Source organism: Taudactylus pleione, unplaced genomic scaffold (assembly GCF_031769625.1).
Source record: "Taudactylus pleione unplaced genomic scaffold, aTauple2 ptg000100l, whole genome shotgun sequence".
NCBI lineage: Eukaryota > Metazoa > Chordata > Amphibia > Anura > Myobatrachidae > Taudactylus > Taudactylus pleione.
In genome coordinates, this window is record NW_028284502.1 from 3,270,226 (window position 1) to 3,298,094 (window position 27,869).

Below are 27,869 nucleotides of genomic sequence, written 5' to 3' on the forward strand. Positions count from 1 at the left end.
CTGTTATGCACAGGAGACGGAGACACGGGTAAGTCTGCCGGCAGGCCCTTCCACATACCACCATAGCGGAACACGCACACCCGGCTTACTGAATACACCTGCGTGACCGCAGCGCCTGTACATCAGTAGCCAGACGGAACCTGGAAATCAAGAGAACTAAGGCTGACCAGTCTTTAGAGGCATGATATTGTGCACCTGACCACACAGTGTCCCTTTCCTCTAAATACTACCATTGGGAGCAAACTATAAAGACACCTTTACTGGGGTGAGTAAAACGCACTCAGCGTATCACCAGATATTATGATATTTATACATAAGGACATTATCCCCTGAAATACATTATTACAAGTGGGGTTATTCCAGTATACACAGAAGGTATCCATACGTTTCTGGATTTTATATGTTATATGTTGTACCAATGTGGCATTTTTTATGTTAACGTGATATATGTTGTCAAGTGGTAATTTCATATGTTTTGTATACCGGTATTAGGTGTTTGCACTTCAGATACAGTTTTTATTGAATTGATACACGTATGTACAATTTTTTATATATTTTTTAGTAAAGTGTACAAATTTTATTTCTTTTTGAACCTTACCTAATCGTTATTAAATCCAAAGATTCCTTTTAGTAGATTTTGGCCCTCATTCAGAGCCACTCGCTAGCGGCAGTACGCTCGTTCCGAGCGATGTTCGCACATCTGCGCATGTGTACGGTTTTTAGTACGCATGCGCGAACCAGTCAGTGCGGCTGAAAATCGTTGGTACGCAATATAGCGAGTGCCTGCTAATTTGAGTGACAGAATGAGGCGTATGTGGGTGGTAACAGGGGAAGGTGCTTGAAAACGGGGAGTGGAGATCCGAACGCAGGCGTGCTTAAAGGTCAAAACGGGCGTTTTAAGGGAGTGCATAATTAATACAGCAGCGTCATTGACCACGTCATTTGTTTTTTTTTAACTCAGAACTGCTCGCAAAATAGCGGTTGAAAACACCAACCACAAGAATAGCGAGCAGTTCATACGCTGTACGATGTACTCGATTAATCTAATAAATAGCGGACATGACGTATGGTGCGTGCGGCCTGGGGGCATTTTTATCAAATAAACGAGCGTATGTTTTGCTCGCTCGTTCAGACTTAGAGGTGTGAACAGACTGCAATTTGCGAACGGATCATTTGAATAGCCACCCCTTGTTTTTGAACGAACGACCGCAAATAGCGAACGGCTCTGAATCAGGCCCTTTATCACCAATAAATTTCATATTGGATTACTGAGACTTTGAGTCATTAATTTTATGAATCTAACAATTTGGATATATACTTATACTGTAAGGTATGCACTAGGAATTACTGTCTCTTCTGTATGCACACACATCCAGTAGCCTGCAGTACTAATGACCATGGTCACAGCGAGCATCCACAGACCTTTCCAGGATTAAAATAAGTGTCCATGGGGCTTCATTTATAAGGTGGTAGACAGGTGTCCTTTGTTGATGCGTGTCTCTTTACATTCCATGACCTATGATTAGCCCTATTCTCCGGTCACCATTATTTATTAAGCAGTTTTTTTTAGTGATTTGTGGAACAACACTAGAGACTCTTGAACAATACTTATTATAGCCTCTATTTTTATAGTATTAAAGTATTGATCTATCATAATAACATTGTACAGTGTACAACAAAGATCCTTGCTGTAACGGGAATAAGTCTCTCTTTAGTGTGTTGCTATGTACAATGACATACTTGGGGGAGATTTATCAAAGTTTGGAGAGAGAGAGAAAGTATCAACCAATCAGCTTCTACCTGTCATTTTTCAAACACGGTCTGTAAAATGACAGCTAGAAGCTGATTGGTTCGTACTTTTTCTCTCCCCACTTCATATCTCTCCAAGCTTTGTTAAATCTCCCTTATATGTCATGTATATTTGAAGTATCATGTATATTTGCAATATGGTAGATAAACATTGAATAACACCTGCTAGGAGAAAAGAATTGCTTCCTAATTACCAGATTTTATAAGATCTGAATAATGTTCTAAAAACTGTGCCAGTACTTGATAATGTGGTAATTTCAGCAATCATGTTACTATTACAGACCTAACCCAACATTAACTGCAATAGCTAGCAGCCTGCAAACTTAATTAAATGAACAGTTGTTCTCAACTTTTATATTTACTTTGTCCTCCATTTGCCATACATTCTATGCTTCTGGCGTTGTAAACCTTTTAAACAGAGCCTGACACTGTGATTGGATGGCAGTTGTAGCAGTATTATCCTTGAACTAAAGTTCAATGTGGATAGTATTTCTAATGATGTAGTAACATGCAAGGCATTCAAATGTTGCTGTCCTTGATAAGTGACAGTAAGGAGGGTGCTGAATTACACAGGCCCTGTGCACTAAAATGGTTGAATAGACCAAGTCTTTCCTTACATTACTATTCCCAGTGTACATCACAGTCACAACATTTGTTCGGTCTGTCTAATGTGGCAATTTGTCATTATAAAGCAAAATAATTACTCTGCTAACTTTCTTTCTGAGATGTTTACTGTTGAAGGTGCTTTTTGTATGCATGTTTCCTTTGTACTTCAACAGTGTAATAGACCGTTTAATTTTTGTGATCTAAAATCAAATAAACAGGTTTCAACAATGCATTCATTCCCAGCCAGGGATACAAGTGTTTATCTTTTCATTCACTGTTCCATTTTATACTATCCATAGAGAGATTTATGTTCTACAGATACAAAAAAACAATGACATTATTGATGTAACTTGTCAGATTGTGGAACTTGTGGGGGTTGTCTAAAAATTATTTGCAAAATTAAACTTAAGACGTTTGCTCGCAGTGATAATCAGAAAACAAGAACTGTTTGTAAATCTTGTTGTTCCCAAAACTTTATTTTATCAAATATGATGGAAATGTGGGGAAGGTAATGTAAACTGTGTTGGCAAACTTGTACTAGCTGCATGCCTGACTCCATGATTTCTCTCATGCTGCCCCTATGTTCTGGAATGCCCTTACACACTCCACCAGACACTCACCCAGCCTCCTTGCCTTCAAAAGTTGTCCTTACTTTCTGGCCTCTACAATACCCAATTCTGCTACCCTCTCCCCATTTGTGTCAACCCACAACCCCTCTAGAATATAAGCTGTTGCGATCAGGGACATCTTTCCTTTTTTGTCACTACATAATTACTTCATCTGCAGATTTAGTTATGTATGTCTGTAAGTTATGCTCTTGCCTGTAACAACTCTGTAGAACCTATATTCTTTTAGCTGCAGAACCATTGTGGTACATAATACATAAAGGATGATAAGAATAATACTATCTGACAACTTATATACACATATAAAATCAGAAAACAATTAAACCCACCACTGATTTATAATGATTTTTTGATCCACCCCAACCCTAGCCCAACCTGTCCAAAAAAAGACACCCATCAAGGTCCACAAATCAGGAGCTTAAAAACCTTGGACAGTTAGAAGGTATGAAAAAGGTTGAGTAGTAAATCATGTTAAAATATCATAGATCCAAAATCAAACCCCAATGTCTGGGTTCTCAGCTGTTGGCGACACGTTCACTTCAACTAGCTCCCGCAGTCGGTTGCTTGAAATTTTTTGGAGTTGAAATGTGTTATTTGGATCTAGGTGAGATTATCCCTTCTGCGAAGAGAGGAGCGGTTTATTTCACACAAACTTGCACAAACAGAAACCATTTTAGTTAAACATTATTGTTGCTACTTTTTGTGGTGTCACGTGGGTTTATTGAATACTAGCATCTTTCCAGCCACATAACTGCTCCCATTGGGGTGATGTATCATTGATTGCAATTATATTGTGATTATCTTCCCCTATCAACGGCATCTTATGGGATGTTAATTCTGCTTGAATGTATCATGTCACATCTGGGGTTTCTGACCTGGTGGCTAAAATGTCCATGTATGGCCATTGGCCTATGCAAGGGATGCTTTGGAACCAAAGATGACATTAGCTTTCAGTGCTAAGCCATAGAAAGCTATGCATTCTGCAGTTTCATACATATGGCCAGAATGCCGCCCCATAGAGTGCTTATGTTGACTGCTCTGCTATGGGACAGCAGCAGATATCTCCATGAGTGATGCGGTAATCTGAAAATGGTAGTTATATCATAATTATACATTTAATACATCTCGCCCCTAAATCCCAGGCTGAAGTGAAAAGGGAACACTCCTAGTTAAAAAAGTTCAAGCAAGCTGCTCTTTCCCCTTAGTGGTTCCCCAGAAACTGCATGATAAACAGTCTTTATTTACCAAAGCACCATCCTAGCTATTGCAGCTCTTGCAAATGGTTGAGATGCCTGCAAAGGGATGGTGGGGTGACCAGTCATTACAAAGCCACTAGCACAGCACAGCCTACAGATTCCTATTAGCCATTTCAGAAGAAACATCTTTTGCAGGTGGTACCATACAGAAATAGAGAAATTGAGGAAAAAAACCCTGTCAGTGTACAGTACTCCGGGCTTCTCTTGGGGAAAGCTACAGCTTGGTTCCTTAACTGTTAACCAGTAATGTCTCTTTAAGCACTGAAGTCAATGCATGTTACTTTCTCTCTTGTGTGATGGGAGAGAGCATTTCCCCTTCTCTTCAATGTGTCACCACAAAAGTGATTGAGTGCCATATGCAATATCCCTTTGCAGTCAGAGGAGCATCAGCATTAAAAGTTCATTTGTGATATCACCCTTAGGTACTTCACTTATTGCAACATTAAATGTTCTTCGTACTGGAACTAGAAATAGCTGTGACTGCAGGCTATATGTATATACCGCGAGCTTAGACTCAAAAAAACTGTTTAATTAGTACATTTTGAATGATGCGCATCAGACAATAGAAAAAGCACTCGCTCTCTCTCTCTCTCTCTCTTTCCAATCCCCACCTGATACAGATCATTTTGTCATTGCATATTTATAGTACACAGTGTTATGTAGCAAGAACATTATATGTTATGCCATACCATTCAAACTGCATCTAAATTATGCATTGTGTCAGTGTATGCATATTTTTATTTCACAGCACAAGTGAAGAGAGAGAAAAAAGAATCTTTGTTGGAAAATAATAATGATAAAAAAAGTCTATAGCCCCCTAAAGCATTGTATTCACCAAGAATGATGTGTTAGAGTGCTATATAACCCTTCATTTGCATATATTGCACAATGCTTCATTTTAATTTTAGATTAAAAACAGATAACCATCTGGTCCAATATCCTTGTTCTTTTGTCCTTCACTTACCCCAAAGGTAATGTATGAAAGAAATGTGTCACTGGGTTTGTCACCGTTAAATCGACAAACATGTTTTCGGTATATAATCCATTTTTAATAACAGTGCTGCCATGGTGACTGTCCTGATAAGATAGCTTGCTTGTTTATGACTTTGCATGTGACAATGTGCATTTTGAACTTTACTACAGCGGGAACCTGTTTACTTGTTTTATATTTGCTTTTATTGCACTCCTACAATGGGTATGCAATCGGGAAGCCGGCTGACATTATACCGGCAGTCAGCTTCCTGACTGTCATATCCCGGCGAGGGTGAAATCACCGGCGTCTAGATGTAGACGCCGCTCATTTTACCGACGCCGGGAGACCAGCGCCCGGCATCCCGATCGAAGGGATGCCAGGCGCCGCGAGCGGACAGCCACGAGGGGGGAGGGTTAGGTTTAGGGCTTTCGGGGGGACTTAGGGATAGGCACCCCCCGGGAGGTTAGGCTAGGGGGAGGGAGGGTTAGGTTTAGGCACTTAGAGGGGGGATTAGGGTTAGGCACTTGGGGGGGAAGTTAGGGTTAGGCACCCCTAAGGGAGGGTTAGGGTTAGGGGGGTAGGTTAGGTTAGTTAGTACTTACCGGGGATGATCGGGATTTCCAGCGCTGTCGGGCTCCCGCTGCCGGGATCTCTTCCTCTGTCGGCCTGACACTGCCGAGAATTCGAACTGCTGGCCATGCGCCTGGCGGTATTACATACCGATTCCCTACAATGTGTATTCACTTTAAGTTATTGAAAAATAGGATTTAATTTTAGCACCATATTAAATAAAAATATATTTATATAGAATGTAATTAAACATAACTCGTAAATTATTGATATAATCCTGGTCTCCCTACTTGGGCTCCCTAGATCAGGGGTTCCCAACCATGGTCCTCAAGGCACACTAACTGTCCAGGTTTTAAGGATAGCCATACTTGAGCAGAAGCAACTTAATTAGTACCTCAGTTATTTTGATTAAACCATCTGTGCTTTAGCATGGATATCACTAAAACCAGGACTGTTAGTGTGCCTTGAGGACAGAGGTTGGGAATCACTGCCCTAGATGGAGCACCACTCTTTAAACCAGGGGTGGACAATAAGTTTCCCTCCAGCTGTTGTTGAATTGCAAATCCCAGCATGCCTTGCACCAGTTTTAGCATAGCCAAATAGAAAAACTGTGGCAGGGCATGCTGGCATGTGTAGTTCTACAACAGCTGGGGGGGCTGCTTGTTGCCCACCCCTACTTTAAACAGATGGAGAGCTATGATGCTTGTCTAGATGATGACAATTCCCTGGGACACATTATCGCCATCTCGTCACCACTTCCCATTAATAGTGGTGCATGTCTAGATGCATCGAGCAAGCTCGAAATAGACACAGATTGTAAACTGAGTTTAGGGCTTTGTGAAGTTTGTGAAGTTCCCGCGTTACAATGTTTTATTTACATATTTGTGTATTTTTAAATGTATATTTCCCAAATCTGAAGGTCTATGAATAGATCTGGGATGACTGCAGTTAATTAAGACCTTTATGTGTCTTAATTGGGGTAGGACTCATAAATTCTCAGTTCTCCTATTTAGAAGGTTTGATATATCCCCCCTCACATAGACCAAACATATAGAATATTCAAAGTTACTGAATATATACATCCACATGTTGACATCCAGATGTGAACGCATGCAAGAACCAACTGAATAGCGATGGTGATAGGATAAACCTGTGGTCCCAGATGGTTCCACCAATAATTGTGGGAAAAGCAAAAGATCCATTTCTATGTATATCAGACTCATGATTTTCAGTAGTGGCTGCATGAAAAGAAAAGAAACACTATGGACGGGATTTATAAACACTAAAAATGCAGTCAAACCTCTGAAAACTGCTGTTTTCTGAGGTTTTTTGTAGCAAATCCCATATGTGTAACAGTGGTCTGCAGCCGATATCGGCTTCGGCCCACCTGCACTGCAGTCTCCGCGGTATGCTATGGGGCTCCAATGTGATGATATGCAGCAAGCTCCGGAAAATGAAACTTTCCAGAGCTTGTTCTCTATAGCCAGTGCTATCTATAGATGGTGTTGAAGTACTTGTGCTTCTTTTTCAACCTCTATTTTCATTTTTCTCCTACAGTATGTTACATGAATCTATACCATTGTGATTCCTGTGGAGAATACCACAAATATTTATATACAATCACATTTGTTTTTATTGTATTGTAGCCCCAGAACATTGGGAATCACTTTTTATTGTTTACCAATAAAATTTGGGTGGGTATTATTTTTCAACTCTAACTTGGCTTCTGTTTATAAAGAGCTCTAACATGCACTTGGTTTGGGAGCAGTGCACCTATGTAGGTGATACTTCAGGGTGCGCTCCTAATTTCTAAAGTGGAAATATGTTGAGATATACACTGTGTTCAAGTGTAAATGTACAACTTAGGTTACTCAGGATGGAAGGTGTTTTCTAACAGCTGAAGCTGCGTACTAGAATGCAGCCACTGGCTTCAGCATGCCCAGGAAACTTGGCTGGCATGATCCTGTTTTCTGGAAAGCTGTGTGACGCCACCACAGCTCCACCCCCAAATGGACCCAGCCTGTCAATAAGGCTGTGACGCCCGGGCACTGTGAACGAGATCGCAGAAGGAGATCTGATCATGCTATGGGCAACATCTCCACTTCTAAAAAACCACACTTAATAAATATACCCCTAAGTCTGCTAAACATTATTTGTTGATTTTGGAAGGTGATGTTTTGTGCAATTTGACCTGAAGTGTTCCCAGTCTTAGCCCAACCACACTTGGGGCCTGATTCACTATGACTCGCTATTGTGATGGCAGCTGCGAGGACTGCTGAGAAAATATACTAATGAATGCAATCGCAAAGCCGTCACACAACCAGCATAGAGATGCCCACTAGCGAGCGCTACCACTATCTTACATCCGTAATATCTTGCAGTCCTGCCTATACATCGGTAACATCGAGTAACATGGCCCCTCACACAGAATTACAGCAGGTCTGACCTTACTCAAGCTGCGTATGCCGACACAGTGGCTAATTTATGCACACCCATGCAACGGCGTTCAAATGAACAGGCACGCCTGCATGTCTCCGACCACTCCCCTGTCACCACCCCCAAATGCTACACTCCCATCTCTCACTCTGCGATGGCTTTTTTCTGCGTGAGTGATCGCAGAGCGATTGCAATGCTAGCTCACGTTCAGGCACTGTGATAAATATGCATGCGCTGTACATACTATCAACCGATCTGTGTATGCTGTTGCAGTTGCTATCCATGTTGAATCAGTCCCTTGGTTATATAAAATTGCAGATATAGGGTAAGCTATACACTTTTTCACAGTATTTACATATAATCTGTTCACCATGTGGCAGTAACACAATTCGTAAAAGCATGCTGACTTGGTCAAGAAATTCAATTGTTTCTGAGATCACATGCCATATTCTTGTAGAAATATTATTATATATTATTATAATATTAAGTGACTACATGTTGGTGCCAGGTGGGGTGGTTTGAGAATCTCAGAAACTACTGATCTCTTGCCATTTTCATGCACAACAGTCTCTAGATTTTACAAAGAACGAGGAGCAAACAAAAAACATCCAGTGAGCAGAAGTTATGTGGGCAAAAATGCCTAGTTAATGAAAAAGATCAGAGGAGAATGGCCAAACTGGTTAAAGATGACCAAAGAACCATATATTACTATAATGGTACCAATGGTGTATCTATAATGGGCCCTGGGTCAAGGAGGGCCCAGACCACACACCCTGCACCCATATTTAGCAATACTTACCTCTCTGCAGTCTCCATAGTGCTGCTCTGCAGAAATCATAAGGAGAATGGTGGCAGCCATTTTGACAGTGACTTGCGCATGTGCAGTAGAGATGTCCCTGGGAATAAGGCACAGCTGCCATTTTCCCAGAGACCCACACATGGACAGTAGATTCTGGCAATAATCCAGAATCCACTGTGCTGGCAGAGAGGAGAGGGCCCACACGGAGGCTGCACATGGGCCATCTCCTCTCTTGAAATGCCCCTGAGTGGTACTGTATGTATCTAATAAGGCATTGACATAGGGGGTGTACTCTTGGTTCTTTTTTATGGAGCCTGGGCTAGTCAGGGTACAATCTGCCCACTGGTGATCTTGAGCCAAGGTCTCCCAGGGGGACACAACCCTGCTGCCTGCAACATGTAAAGATAGCTCTGGTATTTGCACCAGGGCATGGCCACATCCATACACAGTTGGTCACACCGCCAGCACCATGACTCATCAGATCTCTTGGTTGCACTTATATATGCTAAATTTATTGAAAGATGAATGCATTGATAAAGGCAATAGAGCACTGTCTGTACGGCACTGTCACAGTTGCTGTCTAGAAAGCTCTCTGTGCAGGTGACACGTTTACATGACAAAATAAATTACGTCCATTTATTTGGTAACAATTTATAGACAAACTCTGCTTGTAAACAATATTTATTTTTCACACACTTGCCTCAATTCCACCCAGTTTGGTAACTCTTCATCAATTGTTAACAGCTTATAAATAAAATGACACATAAATATACATTGCTGAAGAACTATCAATGAATAAAACATGAATTATCTTCAGACTGTATATCCCTGACAAAGCAGCATCTATGTGTGTATGTTTTCCCTGAAGATGATGTTTGTATTATAGGAGCTGATATGCTTTAAGATGTTTACTTATGAGAGTACAAATCATTTTAATAGACTTTCCTAGAGAAATAAGCAGGCATGACTTTGTGCCACCATCTGTGAGTTCATAATTAGTTAATTAAATAGCACATTATAAATGGCTATACATGTTTATGGGTTACACAGCCATTTGTAATACAGTCTAATTATGCCTAATTTTGTTTATGTCTCCTGACATTGAGCATGTCTCAGGTTTTTCTTGAATTGTCTTTTGCAGGCACAACAATTAACAGATCTGGAGCAAAAGTTAACTGTGGCAAAAAAAGAAATGGAAATAGCATCACTTGATAATGTAAGAGCTTTCAATTGCACATTATGTTATATGTCTATATTTTACCGATGTTAATCACTTCTGTTGTGTGTTTAGCAATTTGGTGCAGATGTAGAATTGAAGTCAAGTTGCTGTAATTAGACACACATTGCAGGCACAAATAAATACATGGCTATTCATCTGAATGTACAGTTGTACACATCAATGCTTGGTTATATAGCTGATGTCATTATCTTACTCTTGGTATAAGTTAGCCATTGGAAAGGGTTGGGTACGGGATCCCGGAAGTCGGAATGCCGGTGGTCAGAATAACGACAACGGCATCCCTACAGTCAGAATCTCAACAGGATAAGGTAAACATGCTAATCCTAACCCCTAATCCTAACACTTCCTCCCCACAGCCTAACTCTAACCTTTCCCCTCCACAACATAGCCCTAACCCTACCCCCGTTTCCTAACCCTAAACCTCCCCTAGTGCCTAACCCTAAATCTAACCCTCCCCCTAATCCTAATACTTACCGTTGAGATGCCAGCTGTCAGGATTCTTAATCTGGGATTCCAACTACTATAGGTATTCCGAGTCCGGTATTTTGACCGCCAGCATTTGACCACCCGGGATGCCAACTACTTCCCATCTGAAAAGCAGTTGTATCTTACATGCCTAGGAGCGAATGTCCCATTACCACCCAGTTTTGCCCCTTTGGCCGCAAGTATGAGATGCGACTCCATTGCTCATGCTCTGAATCACCCATAGATTGCCCATAAATGAGTGCGCTGAGCTATATAGAGCATGCATAGTGCAAAAACACATAAGACCCATAAGGCAAAACTGACTTGCTTTCAACTCTGGAAATTTTTGTTTATTTGGAATCTCGCTGGTTGTGGGCTCCATACATATTACAGAAGGAAAACTTGTCTATACTCGCACTTTCATGCAAGCAAAAACATACAAGGTTTTTCTGATGGATAATCCATGTTCTTTCGGATCCTCTTGGTTAATGGAATCTACCACTTAAATGGAGATGGAGCTTCTATTGGTCCTGTCAGTAACAATGCACTGAAACACATGTAGTGAATATACTCTATATGGTTGCGATGTATCAAGCCTTCTAACTAGTGGAGAAGTGGACTGAAGGTGAAGTCTCCCATGCATGCCAATTAAGCTTCTAGCTAGCATTTATCAAGTACACAGAGAGATAGGTAGAAGTTGATTGGTTGCTATGGGCAATTTCTCCACTTGTTCACTTCACCACTTTTTAGAATGCTTGAGACATCTCCCACAAGGTCAGGACAGCATATGAATAAAAATTCATGCATTAAATTAATTTTAGTAAATATGAAACTTAACTAAGAATATGATGCAATATTTAGAAATACACCTCAACCCACAGAAACGGATCAAATGCTTACTTACATTGCTAATATTTTCTAAGTCATGCTAGAAAAATGTAATTATTGATCTACTTACAGAAGGTCTGTAACCGCCTGGAATTAAATACGACTGTCTTACAGTCTATTTAAATTAACACCATTTTTCAGTTATACCAAAATAAATCATTAAAAATAAAGAAAAGAAGTTCGAAATTTACAGAATTTTCCAAGGAAATAGAAAAAATACATGTAATTTTCTTACATTTTACAGTATAAATGACTACAATTAAGCTTTGATATCTACAATTTACAGTAACATGTAAGGTGACTACACTATTTTTGTTATAATTTTTTTGCTCTCCCACTGGCTACAAATCCACCATGTTTACCAATATACAATATACCAATATACAATTTCACTTTCATTCAGTATTTTTACCTTATTATTTGCTACTGCTAAGAAACAATAACCAACCTACTATATGTTCTTCTTAACCCCAGGAATCACAATTAAAAGCTTTGAAAGAGACTGTGCAACTCTGCCTAACTTCAGTTTTACACAATCAACCACCTGCTGTAAATATAATCCCATCAAAACGAAGAGAGACGCCGGCGTCTTCGATAGGGACATTGGAGAACTCTAAAACAGAGGTACTATTAATTTTTTTATGAGTTTGAAATTATACATTGTACTTGTGTCAAAAACACCTAGAATAATGGGACCCATACATCAACAATTAATTGGGGTAATTCCCCATTCTGTCAATGCCTGGGTCGAGTGATCGGCAAAATCCAACATGTTGGACAATATCAATTAGATCTAAAAATTATCAGAATCGCTGAGTTGGAAATTTTTGTTGATCATCACTGTTAGGAGTTTGCCGATTGGCAGATCGGATCGGCAATGAGGAATTGCCTCTTAGATGTATGTCCCACCTAAGATTCAGCAACTTGTAGTTCCAGAGTCAGTTGAACTACAATCATCAGAGTCTTTTGTTGACCACCACCTAAATCTCCCATGTTATAACCCACCACTTATGACACCCTCACCAGCATAAGATCATCACACTCAGGGTCTGATTCAGAGAAGGACGCTGTAATCTGTGTTTGCAGCTGCTATGCTACAATATGCAATATCCGCAGGGGTCGATTCAAATAATAAGACACCTACTGCCAGCTTCTCACTTCCATCGCAGCCATAAGATCAACTGCATGACCATTTTGGGTGATCTGAGTAACTGTTAGGATGGCCAGTGTTTTCACACTTCCAGGGCCAAGGGCAAATCCACTGACCTCGGCATGCCTCAAACATGGGGCTGACACACCCCCATTTACTGGGATGCCGACTGTTGCCGTCACTTCCCTGCCCCCAAACATCCGCGTCATATCTATCATGCTGTGACTTGAGGGCAATGCATGCGATCTCGCAGAACAACATCTGCACAATCCCTGTGTCGCATTTGTGCATGTGCAGAGCTCAGCCCATCAGAGATGTACATAAACCATCAGGTTTGCGTACATCTCTGTATCAGGCCCTCAGTATGGATGAAGGCACTCTGGTATGTTAGCTTTGCTTCTTTAAAAATTGTGAACACCCTGCGGAGCAGAGGATCAAAAATTGGCAACAAAAAAGTGGCGTGACACTGCTTACACTCACCTGAAAAATGTGTTTATTCATTTTTAGATAAGAGTAGTGGGATAGTAGATCTTTTTTTCTTTTTAACCTGTGTCATTTTATTTTGCATTAGTAGTAAAACAATTCTTTCTGTTCACATTTTTTTGAATGTTAATTAAAGATGTGATGACTTTTTATGATGCATTTTTTTTTGGGTATGGATAAGGGTGTTATTTTACCCAAAAGATTCTCTTTGAAAACCAGGTGTTAAGGAGCATGTGTGATTACTATTGAAGTTATTTTATGTTCTTTACTGTTTCTGAAACTCAATTGATGACAAAGCAGTGCCAGAGGTAATATAAAATTGCAGGAGATCCCAGCCAGAACATAAACCTGTTGACTTGGTAACTAAAGCATGAAAGCCAAGTTCCACGCTGCCTCAGACATGTCTTTGTTATTTCTGTGCCGTGACAGTAAGAAAGAGAACATTGCCTTTGCTGTTATCATGAGTGAGTCTGACATTTTCTGTTTAATCAAATGTTGGGTAAGAACCCAAAACTCTGTTTCAAAATATTTAGAAAATCAGCTGGATCAGTACCATTATCAATGCTCTTTGGTTCAGAACCCACACTGGATACATTATTGTCAGCTTATACCAGGTTTTGATTTGGAACTCAATTGACAATAAAGGAGCTGAGAAATTAGATGATGAATAAGATGATTGCACTGTCTGTATTGATTTATGTATCTACTCCTGACACAGGGCCTGATTCAGAGCCGGACGCTATTTGCGCTTGCTCGTTCAGAAAAATGAGCCGGCTATTTAAATTGAGCGCTTGCTCTTTGCGGTCTGTTGATGCCTCTTTGTCTGAGCGAGTGAACGAAACATGCGCTCGCTATTTTGTAAAGACGCCCCCTGGCCGCTCGCATCCTACGTCATCTCCGCTATTTATTTGATTAATCGAGTACATCGAAAGGCATCTGAACTGCTCGCAGTGCTTGTGGCAATCATGCGAACAGTTCAGGCTAAGAAACAACCAAGTGACTTGGTCGATGACGCTGCTTTGTTAATTATGCACACCCTTAAAACGCCCGTTTTGACCATTTGGCACGCCTGCGTTCGGATCACCACTCCCCATTTTCAAGCACCTTGCCCTGTTACCACCCACAAACGCCTCATCCTGTCACTCAAATTAGCAGGCACTCGCTATTTTGCCAGCGCTCGATTTCTGACCACAATGACTGGTTGGCGCATGCGTATTACGACCCATACGCATGCGCAGATGTGCGAACATCGCTCGGAGCGAACGAGCGGCCACTTACGAGCGGCTCTGAATCAGGCCCACAGATCACAAAAAGTTCTAGTGTCCTGTTATAAAAAGAGAGGATTTCAGATGACATACAGTATTACTGTGTGAATGTAGCACTAAGATCATATTTTATATGTAATTCCACAGTCCATTTTACTGGTTGTGTTTATACTGTACAAAGCTTGCACCAGACAAGCGATACAGGGAATGGGGCTGAGTACAAGGCCATCAATGGGGGTGAATGAAGTCTCATTCGAGATCCTGCATTGGGGCCTGTGACCTCACAGTCACAATTGTGATCATGTTTTGATTGTAGCTATGGTGACTTAAGAGAGATTCTAGGGGTTATGTAATAAGTTCAAAGATTACAGAGCTGGTAGGATTTTTGCCTTGTAACCTATTGCAGTTTTAAATTTAGTGGTCGCTGAAATCCTGCCAGTTCCATACTCTATGAATCTATTACATAACCTCTATATTAGCCTCATGATGTCTTAAGAAGGCAAGAGATCATCTACTATAAAGAGAAGATATGTTTATTTGTCATGTGTTGCTGTTAGATATGAGCAGTTTGGTTTGCAGATAACTGAACACACTTGGTTTCTGAGGAGAACAGAGTCCCAGCCCAAGTCCACCAAGTTCAGATCTCAAAATTAAGCAAAACATAATTTACTTAGAAATCTCAGAGCTCACATGTTTTGTATTGCATATAACATTCCCTCCTTTGTGATCAGTTTCCATTTCACACAGGAGAGTGTATGGAGAGGGTGTGGGCTGTACTTGTGCTTCAAAAAATGCCATTAAGACAGCGTTAGGAATAGGATTAGATTAGAGATACTGTAGTTGTAGTAGGTAGATGGATTAGGTGGGAAGGGTGATTGCAGGCATCTTTGTCACTGTGTGCGCTTGTTTGTCAGACACACTAGCAAGAGTAGCAACTGCAATCCAGTGCACTGCAAATTGCAAACAGGCTACTGCAGGGGTGTCAAATTTGCAGCCCTCCAGCTGCAGTAGAACACATCCCAGCATGTACTGCCACCGTTTTGCTTTTAGGGCATGCTAAAACTGTGACAGGGCATGCTGGGATATGTAGTCCAACAACAGCTGGAGAGCCAGGAGTTTGACACCTTTGGGCTACTGTGTGTTTATCTGTCAGACATAGTAGCACCTGCAATCCAGTGCTGCAAACTGTCTGTTTTATATGTTTGCTAAAGTGAACTTCTTGCACTTGTGTTTTTCACAAAAATATCTAATCTATCTACACCACAGTACATAATATATATTGTCACTTGTGTATGAGGGTAGAGAGCCAGTGTGATTTCAAGATTATTTGTCTAAATAAGAATGCAGTGTGTTGTCTGAGTGAGCTGCTCCACAAAGGAAGAAGACTAATTTTTCCTGTTATAAAAAATAATTGCAAGAAACCTAATAAAGTCTTTTAAAATTCAGCTTAGCTATGCCGTCAAAAAAATGAATTAAAGTGGAATTATTTTTTATCCGGTGTCTTGGATAGGCAACGTATATTGCTCAACTTTCTCTGTGTGTTGTCATTAGCTGCACCCCCAAAAAAGTAGAATTTTTTTTTTATCTGGTATAAAAAAAAACTTTTCCTGTTATAAAAGAATAATTGCAATAAATATAGTTTTTTATCTGCTGTCTTTTATACAGTAATTCAATTGAAATAGTATTTCAAGAATGTATAGGCAGCATATATTACTATACTAACTGTGGGTGTTGTTGTTGTGTCCCCAATAGCTATACCCTGAAAAAAAAATAAAGTAGAAAAAAATATATTTTTTTTAATCTTGTGTCAAAAAATATCTGCAGTCTTTTATAATTCAATTGAAATAGTATTTCAAAAGTGTTTGTCTTGAAAAGGTAGCATATATTACTGTACTGACTGTGGGTGTTGTTGCCGTGTCCCCATTATCAGTAGCCCCAAAAAACAATTAAAGTGGAAAAAACTGAATGGCAAAGGTAACAGCCCCTCCGATCATTGTAAGTTCACTTGGTTTGGTGACAGTTAAGTTCAACTACAGTAGCTAGCTTTACTCATGTCCTGGTGTTAAAAATAAAAATAGAAGCAGTGCAACCTAGTACTAGGGCTGGCAATCATAGTACTTCAACGTCTACTTGTAAAGGAGATCAAAGGGAAAGAAAGGGGTGAGAAAGGGCACATGAAATCTAACTATTATTTCACAATTTTAAAGACAGTATAAACTATGAAGGAAAATTTAATGCTGATAAATGTAAAATTAACATCATGTCATGCAGCATACACAGTGGCAAGGAAAAGCTCAGACTTTTCTTTGTAAGTGGTGGCCCAGCTACTGCTCTTTCATGCACTTGAATACCTATTGTGAAAGCCAGGATCAAACACAGTTAGTCATCTTTTGTAACCTAGATGTGTCACCTCTAAAACAGGCAAATCTGTGCACAAAAAGAACACTAAGAGGCATATCCAATTGGCCACAAAGTTGTCCCCACAAACATTTATGTGGCAATCGTGACCAATTTTCAATTACAGTGGGTGTGCATGGCTCCCAAAACCTGTTGTATCCAAAAGTAAGACAATTGGTTGCAAAATTTTTTTGACCAAAACATTGTGGGAAATAAAAAAAAACAGTTGGGCAGCCTGTAGCCCCCCAAACATTGTTAACAGTAAAAAAAAGTTTAGTACTGTCCCAAAGAAAATTAAATTGGTCTTTGAAATAAAAAAAGGTACAAAGCTAATTTTTTTCATGTTATTACAAACAAAATAAAAAATGCAAAAAAGTAAAAACAAAAAGGTAATTTTGGGATAATTTTAGTCCAATTAAAAAAAGTAAGCAATTATGTTTTGTTTAATTAGTTGCTTTAATTAAGTTTGGGATGCATACATTTATGAATAAGTTAATTTTGGGGTAATTTTAAGTCATTCTTAGTTTTAATAATTAGGCTAATTCAAAACTTCCAGTTGCCTAATTAGTTATTAGGGGATGTCCAAGGGGCTCTGAAGGCATCCCTAACATTTTAAACTTATATTAGGGATTTTTATTAAATGTTTAGACCTACTCTGGGACTACAAGAAAATAAGTTCTATAGAAATTACCACAACCTTTTCTACCCAGCAATTAAATACGAAATACCTTGCGACTGTGGGAAAACTCCGGTGCCACAGGGTTTCTCAAAGCTTCACCTGCAATTGGATTTGCTCCTAAGGCTGAAGAACAAATTTTGTGTTCACAAACTTTACAGATTCATGAGGAGAGTCTAATAGGTTAATTCACAAAAAGATCAATTTTAATCAATTTTGAGCTATTAAAAATGTATAAAAATCTATCAAATTGATCAACATCGATAATGTGTTGTTGGGGATAAATCACACATTTACTAACATACAATTTGTTATTTGTTTTTTTAAGTATTAGTAAATGTGTGATTTAGCCCCAGAAACATAACATTGATGTTGATCAATTTTGGCGGATTTTCAATCAATCAAAAACTGACCTTTAGTAAATATACCCCCAAGGGTGTTCACAAGTACTATGTGTGAGTTTCACTTTTCTGACACTGTAATCCCAGAGGACCCTCCTTCCACCATTTCTGGACCCTTTGCAAATGTGGAGATGAGTAGCAGGAAATGTAATGGTTTAGACATAGAAATTGAGGATGATACTTTGGAAGTGCAACAGGTTGAGGGGAATAATTGTGTATCTTACACTAATAAGTATGTTGATGATGTGTTGGACAAGAAGAAGTTGATAAAATTCAGGAGGAGGATGTTGTTTGGGTCAACGTACTGTAAGTCTCTAATTAGAAGCAGTGCCAACATTAGATAAAATATGCCCCAAAATGGCAAAGCCCGAAAATCTATTTGAAAACTTGTAAACAGCAGTTATCAGACACAGTAAAAACTCAAAATAAGCAAATAGCACAAAAATGTTCAGTTAATTTTGACTTAATATATCATGGCAGACCTAATGAAAAAAACACTAACAATATTACAAATCAATATACAATATATAATAATACTAATTATGGACTGGTGAATTAATATATTTTTTTCCTTTTAACCACTTAACTTTTTCTAAAAACTGCTCCAATAGTGTAAATTTTTTTTTTAATGAATTAGGTGAGGAACATCCATTTTAACTTATCCAAAATGATTTCATAAAATATATATATATATATATATATATATATATATATATATAAATAAATATACACATATTTTTAAGGTTTGTAAAAAAAATAGTTTTTTCAAACATCAGAACCAACATCAGAACATTGAAAACATCAGAAAGATTGCAAAGTTCAATATGAGACCGGTTTCAGGCACCAGGTACAGGCTGAGGTTTTTTACCTTTTTCCCAGTGGCTGCTGATCTTTGCAGCCACTAGGTGGAGGGTCCTGCTTTGCTGACAGATCAGCAGTGATCGTCAGCACAGCAGACACAGGGGGGAGAGGGTGCAGTCAAGCAGAGGACCTGAAGGTCTCTCTGAGAGCAGCAGCTGTGGGAAGATTCTCTTCTGCAGCCACCCTCATGTTTATCTGACTTTTTGAAACTTTGCAACCACAGCAGATAAAGAACTGCCTGGCATGGTCAGAAAATTATGACCATGCCAGGCAAATGGTTAAGCGCATATTTTAAAACTATTTTGAAAAACTAAAAAAAAACACAAAACCAATCCAAAGTTAGAATCCAAGTTAGAAAAGAAAACATTTGGCTCAATACTCCACATAAAGGGGCCTATTCATAATCGGGTGCCGTATGGAAGTATTCACCTCACCACAGAGGATACTTTAGTATCCCACTCGCCACGGGGGATACTTAACACCAGAGCAATTCATTATTGCTCCAGTGCGGGGACAGCTGCTCCGAAAAGTAGCGCAGCTAGCTTCCTGAGGTCATGCATGTGCAAAACCACCAGGGAGTCAGTGGGGAGGTAGTGGAGGGATCCCTCTTTGCATCCCCAGAACTCCTTCCCGTAAGTAGGTGCAGGGCTATGAGAAGATGGTGCTTGTTCTCACAGGCTAATACTTTCAGTTTTCCTTGTTTTGTTGTTTGCTGAATATCAGGTGGTCCTATTCGGACACCTTATGATAAATGGCCCAGTAACTTATATATGCAGTAACTATTATTTCGGCATGGTTACCGGGTCATTTATCGTATGATGAATTGGCCCCATAGCAATAATAAAATATAATAATTGCAAAACCATAGCAAACTGATAGAAACACAGATACTGCAGCTAATTTCTTAAGAACAAAAATGTCCCTAAAATTATAACTCAGGATTTCATAATTGTCAATATGAATATCCAACTAATGCCATATGGTTTGCTACTGCAAATATTAAATGGAGATTATTAGAGTAAAAAGGATGGTTTTTAGCAATGTACTTGCACTGAGATGTTACCTTCACAGGTAACATAATCCTCCATTACACAGTAAGTAGAGATGTGCAAACAAAGCAATTGATTAAAAGTTTTTAAAAACAGCTAAAATCATGTAATTGTTGCAATCCAAAATTCTGATTTAAAATCCTAATTCCGAACCGCGGGAAGATCATAAACGCAACTTGGATCTATCCACATCTCCTTAAGAGAACAGAACCATCAGAGGAAAAGTTCAAATTTTATTTATGACTTCTAGGACAGGCAGACATTTGGTGGAAAATTTTGTATTAAGACTTCAAGTCAATTCAAATACAACATAGTAAATGAATAATGTACTTATTATATGTTTGTAATACTACTGCATACACTTACAATCTCTAAAATTAAAAAATGAAAATTTTTCAATTATATACAGTCTACCTCTAGATAACCTGTAGGTATAATGGTTCTATCTTAGGAATCCATATCATTATATTTCATAAGCACATGATGAAAAAATTATATTATTTTTAATTGAACTAGTGCTATATCCCTACTAAGTCGTAACTTTGGTATACAGTATTTGTGTCACCCATTATTAGAACTGTTGGACAATAGAACAATAAATCAGTCGTAACTGATTAACACACCATAAAATATTTTTTACAAGATCTGAAATATGTTGCAAATTTGTAGCAAATTTGTCAGTCTGCTAATAGCCTTTCCCATGCCAGCAGATTAGAGGAAAGGGCACATAAGTTTAGGCCTTCATTATCAGTGATTTGTTTTTACATTTATTTTAAGAAATTGTTTTGCATTTACATTTCTGTATGTCAATTTGTTAGAACTATTTTATAGTTAATAAACTTTGAGTTTATTTTGTAATATTAAATACCATCTAATAATGTTCTGTCATTCTTTTCTTGAGGAAATAATGTGTTTTCTGTACAACAATTTGTTAAAACTATTCTTTAGTTAATAAACTTTTAGATTGTTTTGTTATATTAAATACCATTTGCTGTAATAATTTTCTGCTCTGTTTTCTTATGGAAATAATGTGCCACAAAATATGACTTAAACTCCCAGTAGATCATGATATTGAAAGCAGAGCTACAAGTCTACATATAAATGACATATGGTATTACTATTCATATACATGTATACTGGGTAGCTTGAGTTGGATTATATTGGAGGATTGAATTATGTGAGCTTGTTCCCTTTATTTTAACATGTAAGACATATATACAAATTTAAAACAGCCTAAAATATGCCCTAGAGGAAATTCAGTCTGCTCCAGAGCGATCTGTAAATAGCTCTTTGAAAAAGTTAAAATATTCCAAAGATTATATTTTCTTATAATGTTGGATATTTGATTGGACTAATTGGTAAATCAATTTGCTAATAGAGTTTGTCATCAAGTCTCGGTCTAGTCCAGCTTTTTTTTTTCATTATTTTTTTTATTTTTTTAATTTATCTATCTGGTTTTGTAAACCATCATAAAGCAAAAGATAGCATTAACCTTTGCAAATATTGACTATATATTATACATTATGATTCTGATCTCCTGATTTTTCTAATTTGAACGAATAGGTTGCTCAAATTCCAGGGTAAAGATAGTTGTTCCAAAAATTTTAAAGATGATTGCATGTGAGGGGTTTAAAAGTAAACACATGTGTTCATCATAAGCCATGCCATCCCAGTTAATGTTAGGTACAGAAAATTGATAATTAGCTGTTTTTTGCACTTCCTGAGAAAATACCTGTCCTAGGGAATTATTAATAAGGTGTGAAGCTTGGATAATGGATTTAGCACCTTACCAGATAGAAATAAGATCAACAATGAAACAAAAATAAAGCACCAAGTTCACACCAAATGGAGAAAAATTTGTCCATGGAAGTGGAAACTGGTATAAGTGCAAAGAAGGCCATATATGGGAAACTACTTGGGAAAAGGTTACCTACTGTACAGGTAAATAAAAATACCTCTTATACTATATATATATATATATATATATATATATAAAACTCTTCCGATAAACAGAGGCACTCTGAGACTGTTATAGATGAACACTTAGCTTATATTGCAAAAAAAGACTCCAACGTTTCGGGACCAAACGTGTCCCTTTGTCAAGGCATGCCTCTGTTTATCAGAAGGGTTTGATGGAATCATGTACGGAGGGCACCTGAGCAGCTGACTTGGAAGGAGTAGTGCTGGTCCGCAAGAGATTATATATATAAATATACAGCAAATGTGTGTATATGTGTATACATATATGTACACTGTGTGTGTGTGTGTGTGTGTGTGTGTGTGTGTGTGTGTATATATATATATATATATATATATATAAAAAATCAGAGAAGAAATGGGTGCTCCAAAAGCATAAACAGCAAATGGTGCCAGGATTTATGCATATAAAAGTAAAGAAAATGGCACTCCAAAGTATAATAAAAACACCTAAGTGCTTATTGAGACATCAGTCAAGCAATACAGCAACGCATGTGTGTATTCCAATGAGCACACAATTCCATGAATTAACAGCTCCACCATTTTGTGAGTGACAGCAATATCACTCTGTGAGAGTGCTGAATCTGCAGTTAACCACATGGTGTCATGGCATACCATATCTGTATTACGCAAGGAACACCTCCATTAAGGCATCAGCTTTTTGAAGTTTGAGTGTTAGAAATTCAATAGGTTTTGTGAAATTTCAGATCATGTCTAAGAAGCCATAATGGGACATGTGAAACCATAAGATTTTTTGTCTATGGAATTTCATTGCTTTTTAAAAATGTATTAACTATCAGGGTTTGGAGAAGCAAAACGGGATACCTACATTGGAGAAGGGCAACAAAATGATACATTAGCACATGAGGAGGAAGGCCGGCACACAGGAGATGTTTTGGGTATGCACAGGGAGAGATGGCTATGGAAGCAGGCTGCAGGAGTGTGGGGCAGCCGAATGTGGACCAGTGGCAGCAGTGCACAGGGGCGCTGGGCATGCATCTGAGAAAATAAGACACAGGGCCTGATTCAGAGCAGCTCGTAAGTGGCCACTCGCTTGCTCCGAGTATGGGTCGTAATGCGCATGCGCCAACCAGTCAATGTGGCGGGAAATCGTGCGCTTGCAAAACAGCGAGGGCCTGGTAATTTGAGTGACAGAATGAGGCATTTGTGGGTGGTAACAGGGGAAGGTGCTTGAAAACGGGGAGTGGAGATCCAAACACAGGCGTGCCAAACGGTCAAAATGGGCGTTTAATGGGAGTGCAGAATTAACAAAGCAGCGTCATCGACCACGTCACTTGGTTGTCTTTTAGCCTGAACTGCTCGCAGTGATTGCGGGAAGTAAAACCTACCACAAGCACTGCGAGCAGTTCAGACGCCTTTCGATGTACTCGATTAATCTAATAAATAGCGGAGATGACGTATGACGCGTACGGCCAGGGGGCGTCTTTACAAAATAGCGAGCGCATGTTTAGTTCGCTCGTTCAGACATAGAGGCGTCAATAGCCCGCAATGAGCGAGCGCCCAATTTAAATAGCCGGCCCCTTTTTCTGAACAACCGTTCGCAAATAGCGTCAGGCTCTGAATCAGGCCCACAGATGCATGGATGAATCAGTGAGATCTGTGTTAAAATTTAAATTTGTGTAAAATAAATTTTTTTTAAAAAAGGGACATCACCCCCCCTTCCGAAACACAACCAGCCCCGGGCTTTTCACTGCCACTTCTGGTTGTGCAAAATATGGAAAACAATAGATGTAGGGGTCCCCCGTATTAAGCACAACCAGCACCAGGCTAATCAGAACCAGTCCTGATTGCCAAAATATTGTGGACAAATGATGTAGGGGTCCCCCGTATTTCATGCAACCAGCACTGGGCTCTGAGATGGTCCTGGTTCTAGAAATGCAGGGGGAAAATGAGTAGGGTTCCACTGTATTTTCCAGAACCAGCACTGGACTTTTTCTAGTGGGGGGCTGATACCACAGCCAGGGGAGCCCTTTCTCTGGGCTCCCCAGCTGAAGCATCAAACCTGACCACTAGTCAGGCCAGGCCGTGGATCCCTGGGGAGTTGGGGACCCCCCAATAAAGGGATCCCCCTCTTCAGGGAAACCCAGGCCTAGGGTGATTGCCTGGGGCTGTCCCTGGCACACCTGGGGCGGTGCCTGCCGGGTTGATAGTGGAGTTTGTATATTCTCCCTGTGCTTGTGTGGGTTTCCTCTGGGTACTGCAGTCTCCTCCCACACTCAAAAAATATACTGGTAGGTTAATTGGCTCCCCTCAAAATTGACCATAGTGTGTATGTTTGTGAGCATGTGGTAGGGAATATAGATTGTAAGATCCACTGGGGCAGGGACAGATGTGAATGATAAGATATTCTCTGTAAAGCGCTGCGGAATATGTGTGCGCTATATAAACTGGTAATAAATAATGTGGTGTGAAAAAATTGAAGTATAATATTGTCTTTTTCAGTAGAACTACAGTTCCCAGCAAGCAGTGCATTAATGGCCCACTGGTACCTATAGTACCACTGTAAAAAAAATATAAAAAATACAGACACCAATTGTTTTATTATTTGATTGTTCTGCCCCTTCACCTGGGGATGGCAGCAATTATGCTCTTTTCCATGGCTGCCGCCTACCCCAGGACTTCTATGACGACTTCACCTTGAGGGCGCAACCCATCCAGGACTTCCGTGGTGTCTTCTTGCTTCGGCAGGTCTTCTCTCCTGGTACCCGGCTGATGGACTGGCTGGATTTCACCTCGTGCTGGCTTTATATAAGCCAGGCGATGGGGTCGGGCGGGGCAAATAGGTCGCAAGCTGTGATTGGCTCATGGTGGCAATCTTTGAATTTCAAAAATGGCACTTAGCCACCATTTTTAAAATGGGCACACGTGGTTCTCAACATAGATGTCAATGGTGAGAACTGTTCATTGGCTGAGAGACAGAAGGCTCAGCAGCAGGGTTTATTTATTGGGGGGGTCCCCAGCTCCCCAGGGATCCCCGGCCTGGGCTGACTAGTGGTCAGGGTTGATGCTTCCACTGGGGGGGCAGTGAAAAGGCTCCTTTGGCTGTGGCATCAGCCCCCCGCTAGAAAAATTCCGGTGCTGGTTCTGGAAAATGCAGGGATACCTAACTCATTATTTTCCCCTGTATTTCCAGGACCAGGACTGGATCAGAGCCCAGTGCTGGTTACGCTGAATACAGGGGACCCCTACATTGTTTGTCCCCAGTATTCTGGCAACCAGGACTGGTTCTTATTAGCCTGGTGCTGGTTGTGCTTAATACGGGGGACCCCTACATCATTTGTCCTCCGTATTTTGCACAACCAGCACTAAAATCCCAGGGCTAGTTGCTCTTTTGAGGGTGGGACCATGACGTTTTTTTTAATGTTCTACACATAAAAAATTTTTTACTCACAGACGCAGGCTTCACGAGTCTGCATCTGCCACTGATGCCGGCTACCTCCCCCGGGTCCTACTGCCTGCTGCACACTCCGCCTAGGCCGCTAATGGCCACCACCAATGCCTGCTTTCTCCCCCGTGTCTCAGCGCTGCTAACTCCTGCTACCTCCCTGTGAGGTAATAGTTTAAAAACTGTAAATTTCTCAATTAACTGAACCCCAAAAGGCCCTACCCTGGAACAATATCTACTTAATAAAACAAAGCTCAAGTCTAAATACACTCCCTACACTGAGTTATGCCTTCCCAAAAATCCCCCATAGAGAACAGCAGAAAAGTGGTCCTAACTTAGAGTGTCAGGAAAAACTGACATTTGGAACTTTAGATTACTCCCAAATCCTTATTTTTTATGTTTTTGCCCTGAAATTTGGCAGGCAGCACCGAGCAGCAGTTCTACCTGTCCCTGCCAAATTTCAGCTGGGTACCTCCTACAGCTTTTGAGGTGTAGACCCAAAAACACCATGTCCCCCCTCAGGAATTCTCTGTCATAAATATCTCACATTTTGGGCCAAATGTAATAGGGTGTCTGTTTTGGTAATTTGCGAGTTTGGTGCTAAACTCGCAATTTTTCACAACTCTCCAATGTAATAGGGTGTCTGTTCACTAAAACTCGCATTTTTCAGAGTTACTAAAACTCTCCATTCTCAAACTCGCATCCAGATGTTTTCACATTGAAAACAATCAACTCGCCCAATGTAATAGAGTGTCTGTTTCAGACTCGCAAAAAAAAGATTACCAAAAGTCCCCAAATAATAGACCTGCTTTAGGCTAGCGAGTACATCCTGAGCAGGTCAGATTAACACAGAAACATGCACATATCCATGAGATATGTACATGTTTCTGTATGTACTTATGTAAAATGTTTTTAAATTAAAAAAAATGACGTACACCCCCTCCCCAAAAGCATAACCAGCCCCGTGCTTTATAAAGCCTGTTTTGTTTCTAAAAATACAGGGGACAAAATTTGTAGGGGGCCCCTGTATATTAAGAACCAGCACAGAGCTTTGTTGAGCTGGTCCTGGTTTTGGAAAATCAGGGGACAAAACGAGTAGGGGTCCCCTGAAAATTCCAGAACCAGCACCGAAATCTTTCTAGCGGGGGGATAATGCCACAGCTAGGGAAAACCTTTCACCGGTTTCCCCGGCCAAAGCATTATCCCTGACCGCTAGTCAGTCCAGGCCGGGGATCCCTGGGGAGTTGGGTACCCCCCCAATAAAGGGGTACCCCTCTCCAGGGCACCCCAGGCCTAGACTGATAGCTCGGGGCTATCCCCTGCACCCTATGGCTGTGGGTGCCAGGTTGATAGTGTTAGTGTAAAGTGTAAAAATGAAGTTTCCATATTGTCTTTAGTTGTAGAACCACAAGTACCAGCAAGCAAGCAAGCCTCCCCTGTATGCTGGTATTTGGAGAAGCACAAATACCAGCATGCGGGGCATTACGGGCCCGCTGGCACTTCTAGTTCCATAACTAAAGAAATACGTAATAAAACAAACATACACCGTGAATGTAAAATTTTAATTAAACATACATGCACACTCACACTCACATCCATAGGGGTGTACCTGAAAAAAAAATCCATACTCACCTCTCCTATGCGTAGATCACATCCACTTGTCCAAGTAGGCAATCCATGGGTTAAAAAAAAACATTCACGCAAAAAAACCTGATCCATGCCGGACACAGCAAAGGTATGTGTGTTCACATAACTTTGCTCCGCGTAAATGACCGGGGCACACGTGTGCCCCGTCATTGAAGGGGCCGCCAGCCAATCAGGGAGCATCTCCGTCGGAGCAGCTCCCTGATTGGCTGAATGCGGACAGCCTGTGTCTCCCATAGACTTCTATGGTGAGAATTCCATATTAATTTGTGGTTCTCCAAATACCAGCATGCAGGGGAGGCTTGCTAGTACTTGTGGTTCTACAACTAAAGACAATATGGAAACTTTATTTTTACACTTTACACTAACACTATCAACCCGGCACCCACGGCCATAGGGTGCCGGGGATAGCCCCGGGCTATCAGTCTAGGCCTGGGGTGCCCTGGAGAGGGGTACCCCTTTATTGGAGGGTACCCAACTCCCCAGGGATCCCCGACCTCGACTGACTAGTGGTCAGGGATAATGCTTTGGCCGGGGAAACCGGTGAAAGGTTTTCCCTGGCTGTGGCATTATCCCCCCGCTAGAAAGAGTTCGGTGCTGGTTTTGGAATTTTCAGGGGACCCCTACTCGTTTTGTCCCCTGATTTTCCAGAACCAGGACCAGCTCAACAAAGCCCTGTGCTGGTTCTTAATATACATGGGCCCCCTACGCATTTTGGCCCCTGTATTTTTAGAACCAGAACAGGCTTTATAAAGCCCGGGGCTGGTTATGCTTTTGGGGAGGGGGTGCACATTTTTTTTTTTAAACACACACAGAAGCCATCACGGATCTCACTGATCTGTGATGGCTTCTCTAAAACTCGCACCTTTTAATGCTACTCGCATTAAAAGGT

At 40.3% G+C, this 27,869-nt stretch overlaps 1 protein-coding gene across 2 annotated transcripts in view; it reads left to right on the top strand.

The window, feature by feature from the left end:
* LUZP2 (leucine zipper protein 2) overlaps positions 1-27,869 on the top strand; it is a 777,794-nt gene that overhangs the window by 570,021 nt on the left and 179,904 nt on the right. For both annotated transcript variants that reach the window (XM_088470457.1, XM_088470458.1), the window contains exons 8-9: positions 10,217-10,291; positions 12,143-12,292. In XM_088470457.1, the coding sequence (XP_088326583.1) occupies positions 10,217-10,291; positions 12,143-12,292 (225 nt within the window). The remainder of the gene's footprint in view (positions 1-10,216; positions 10,292-12,142; positions 12,293-27,869) is intronic.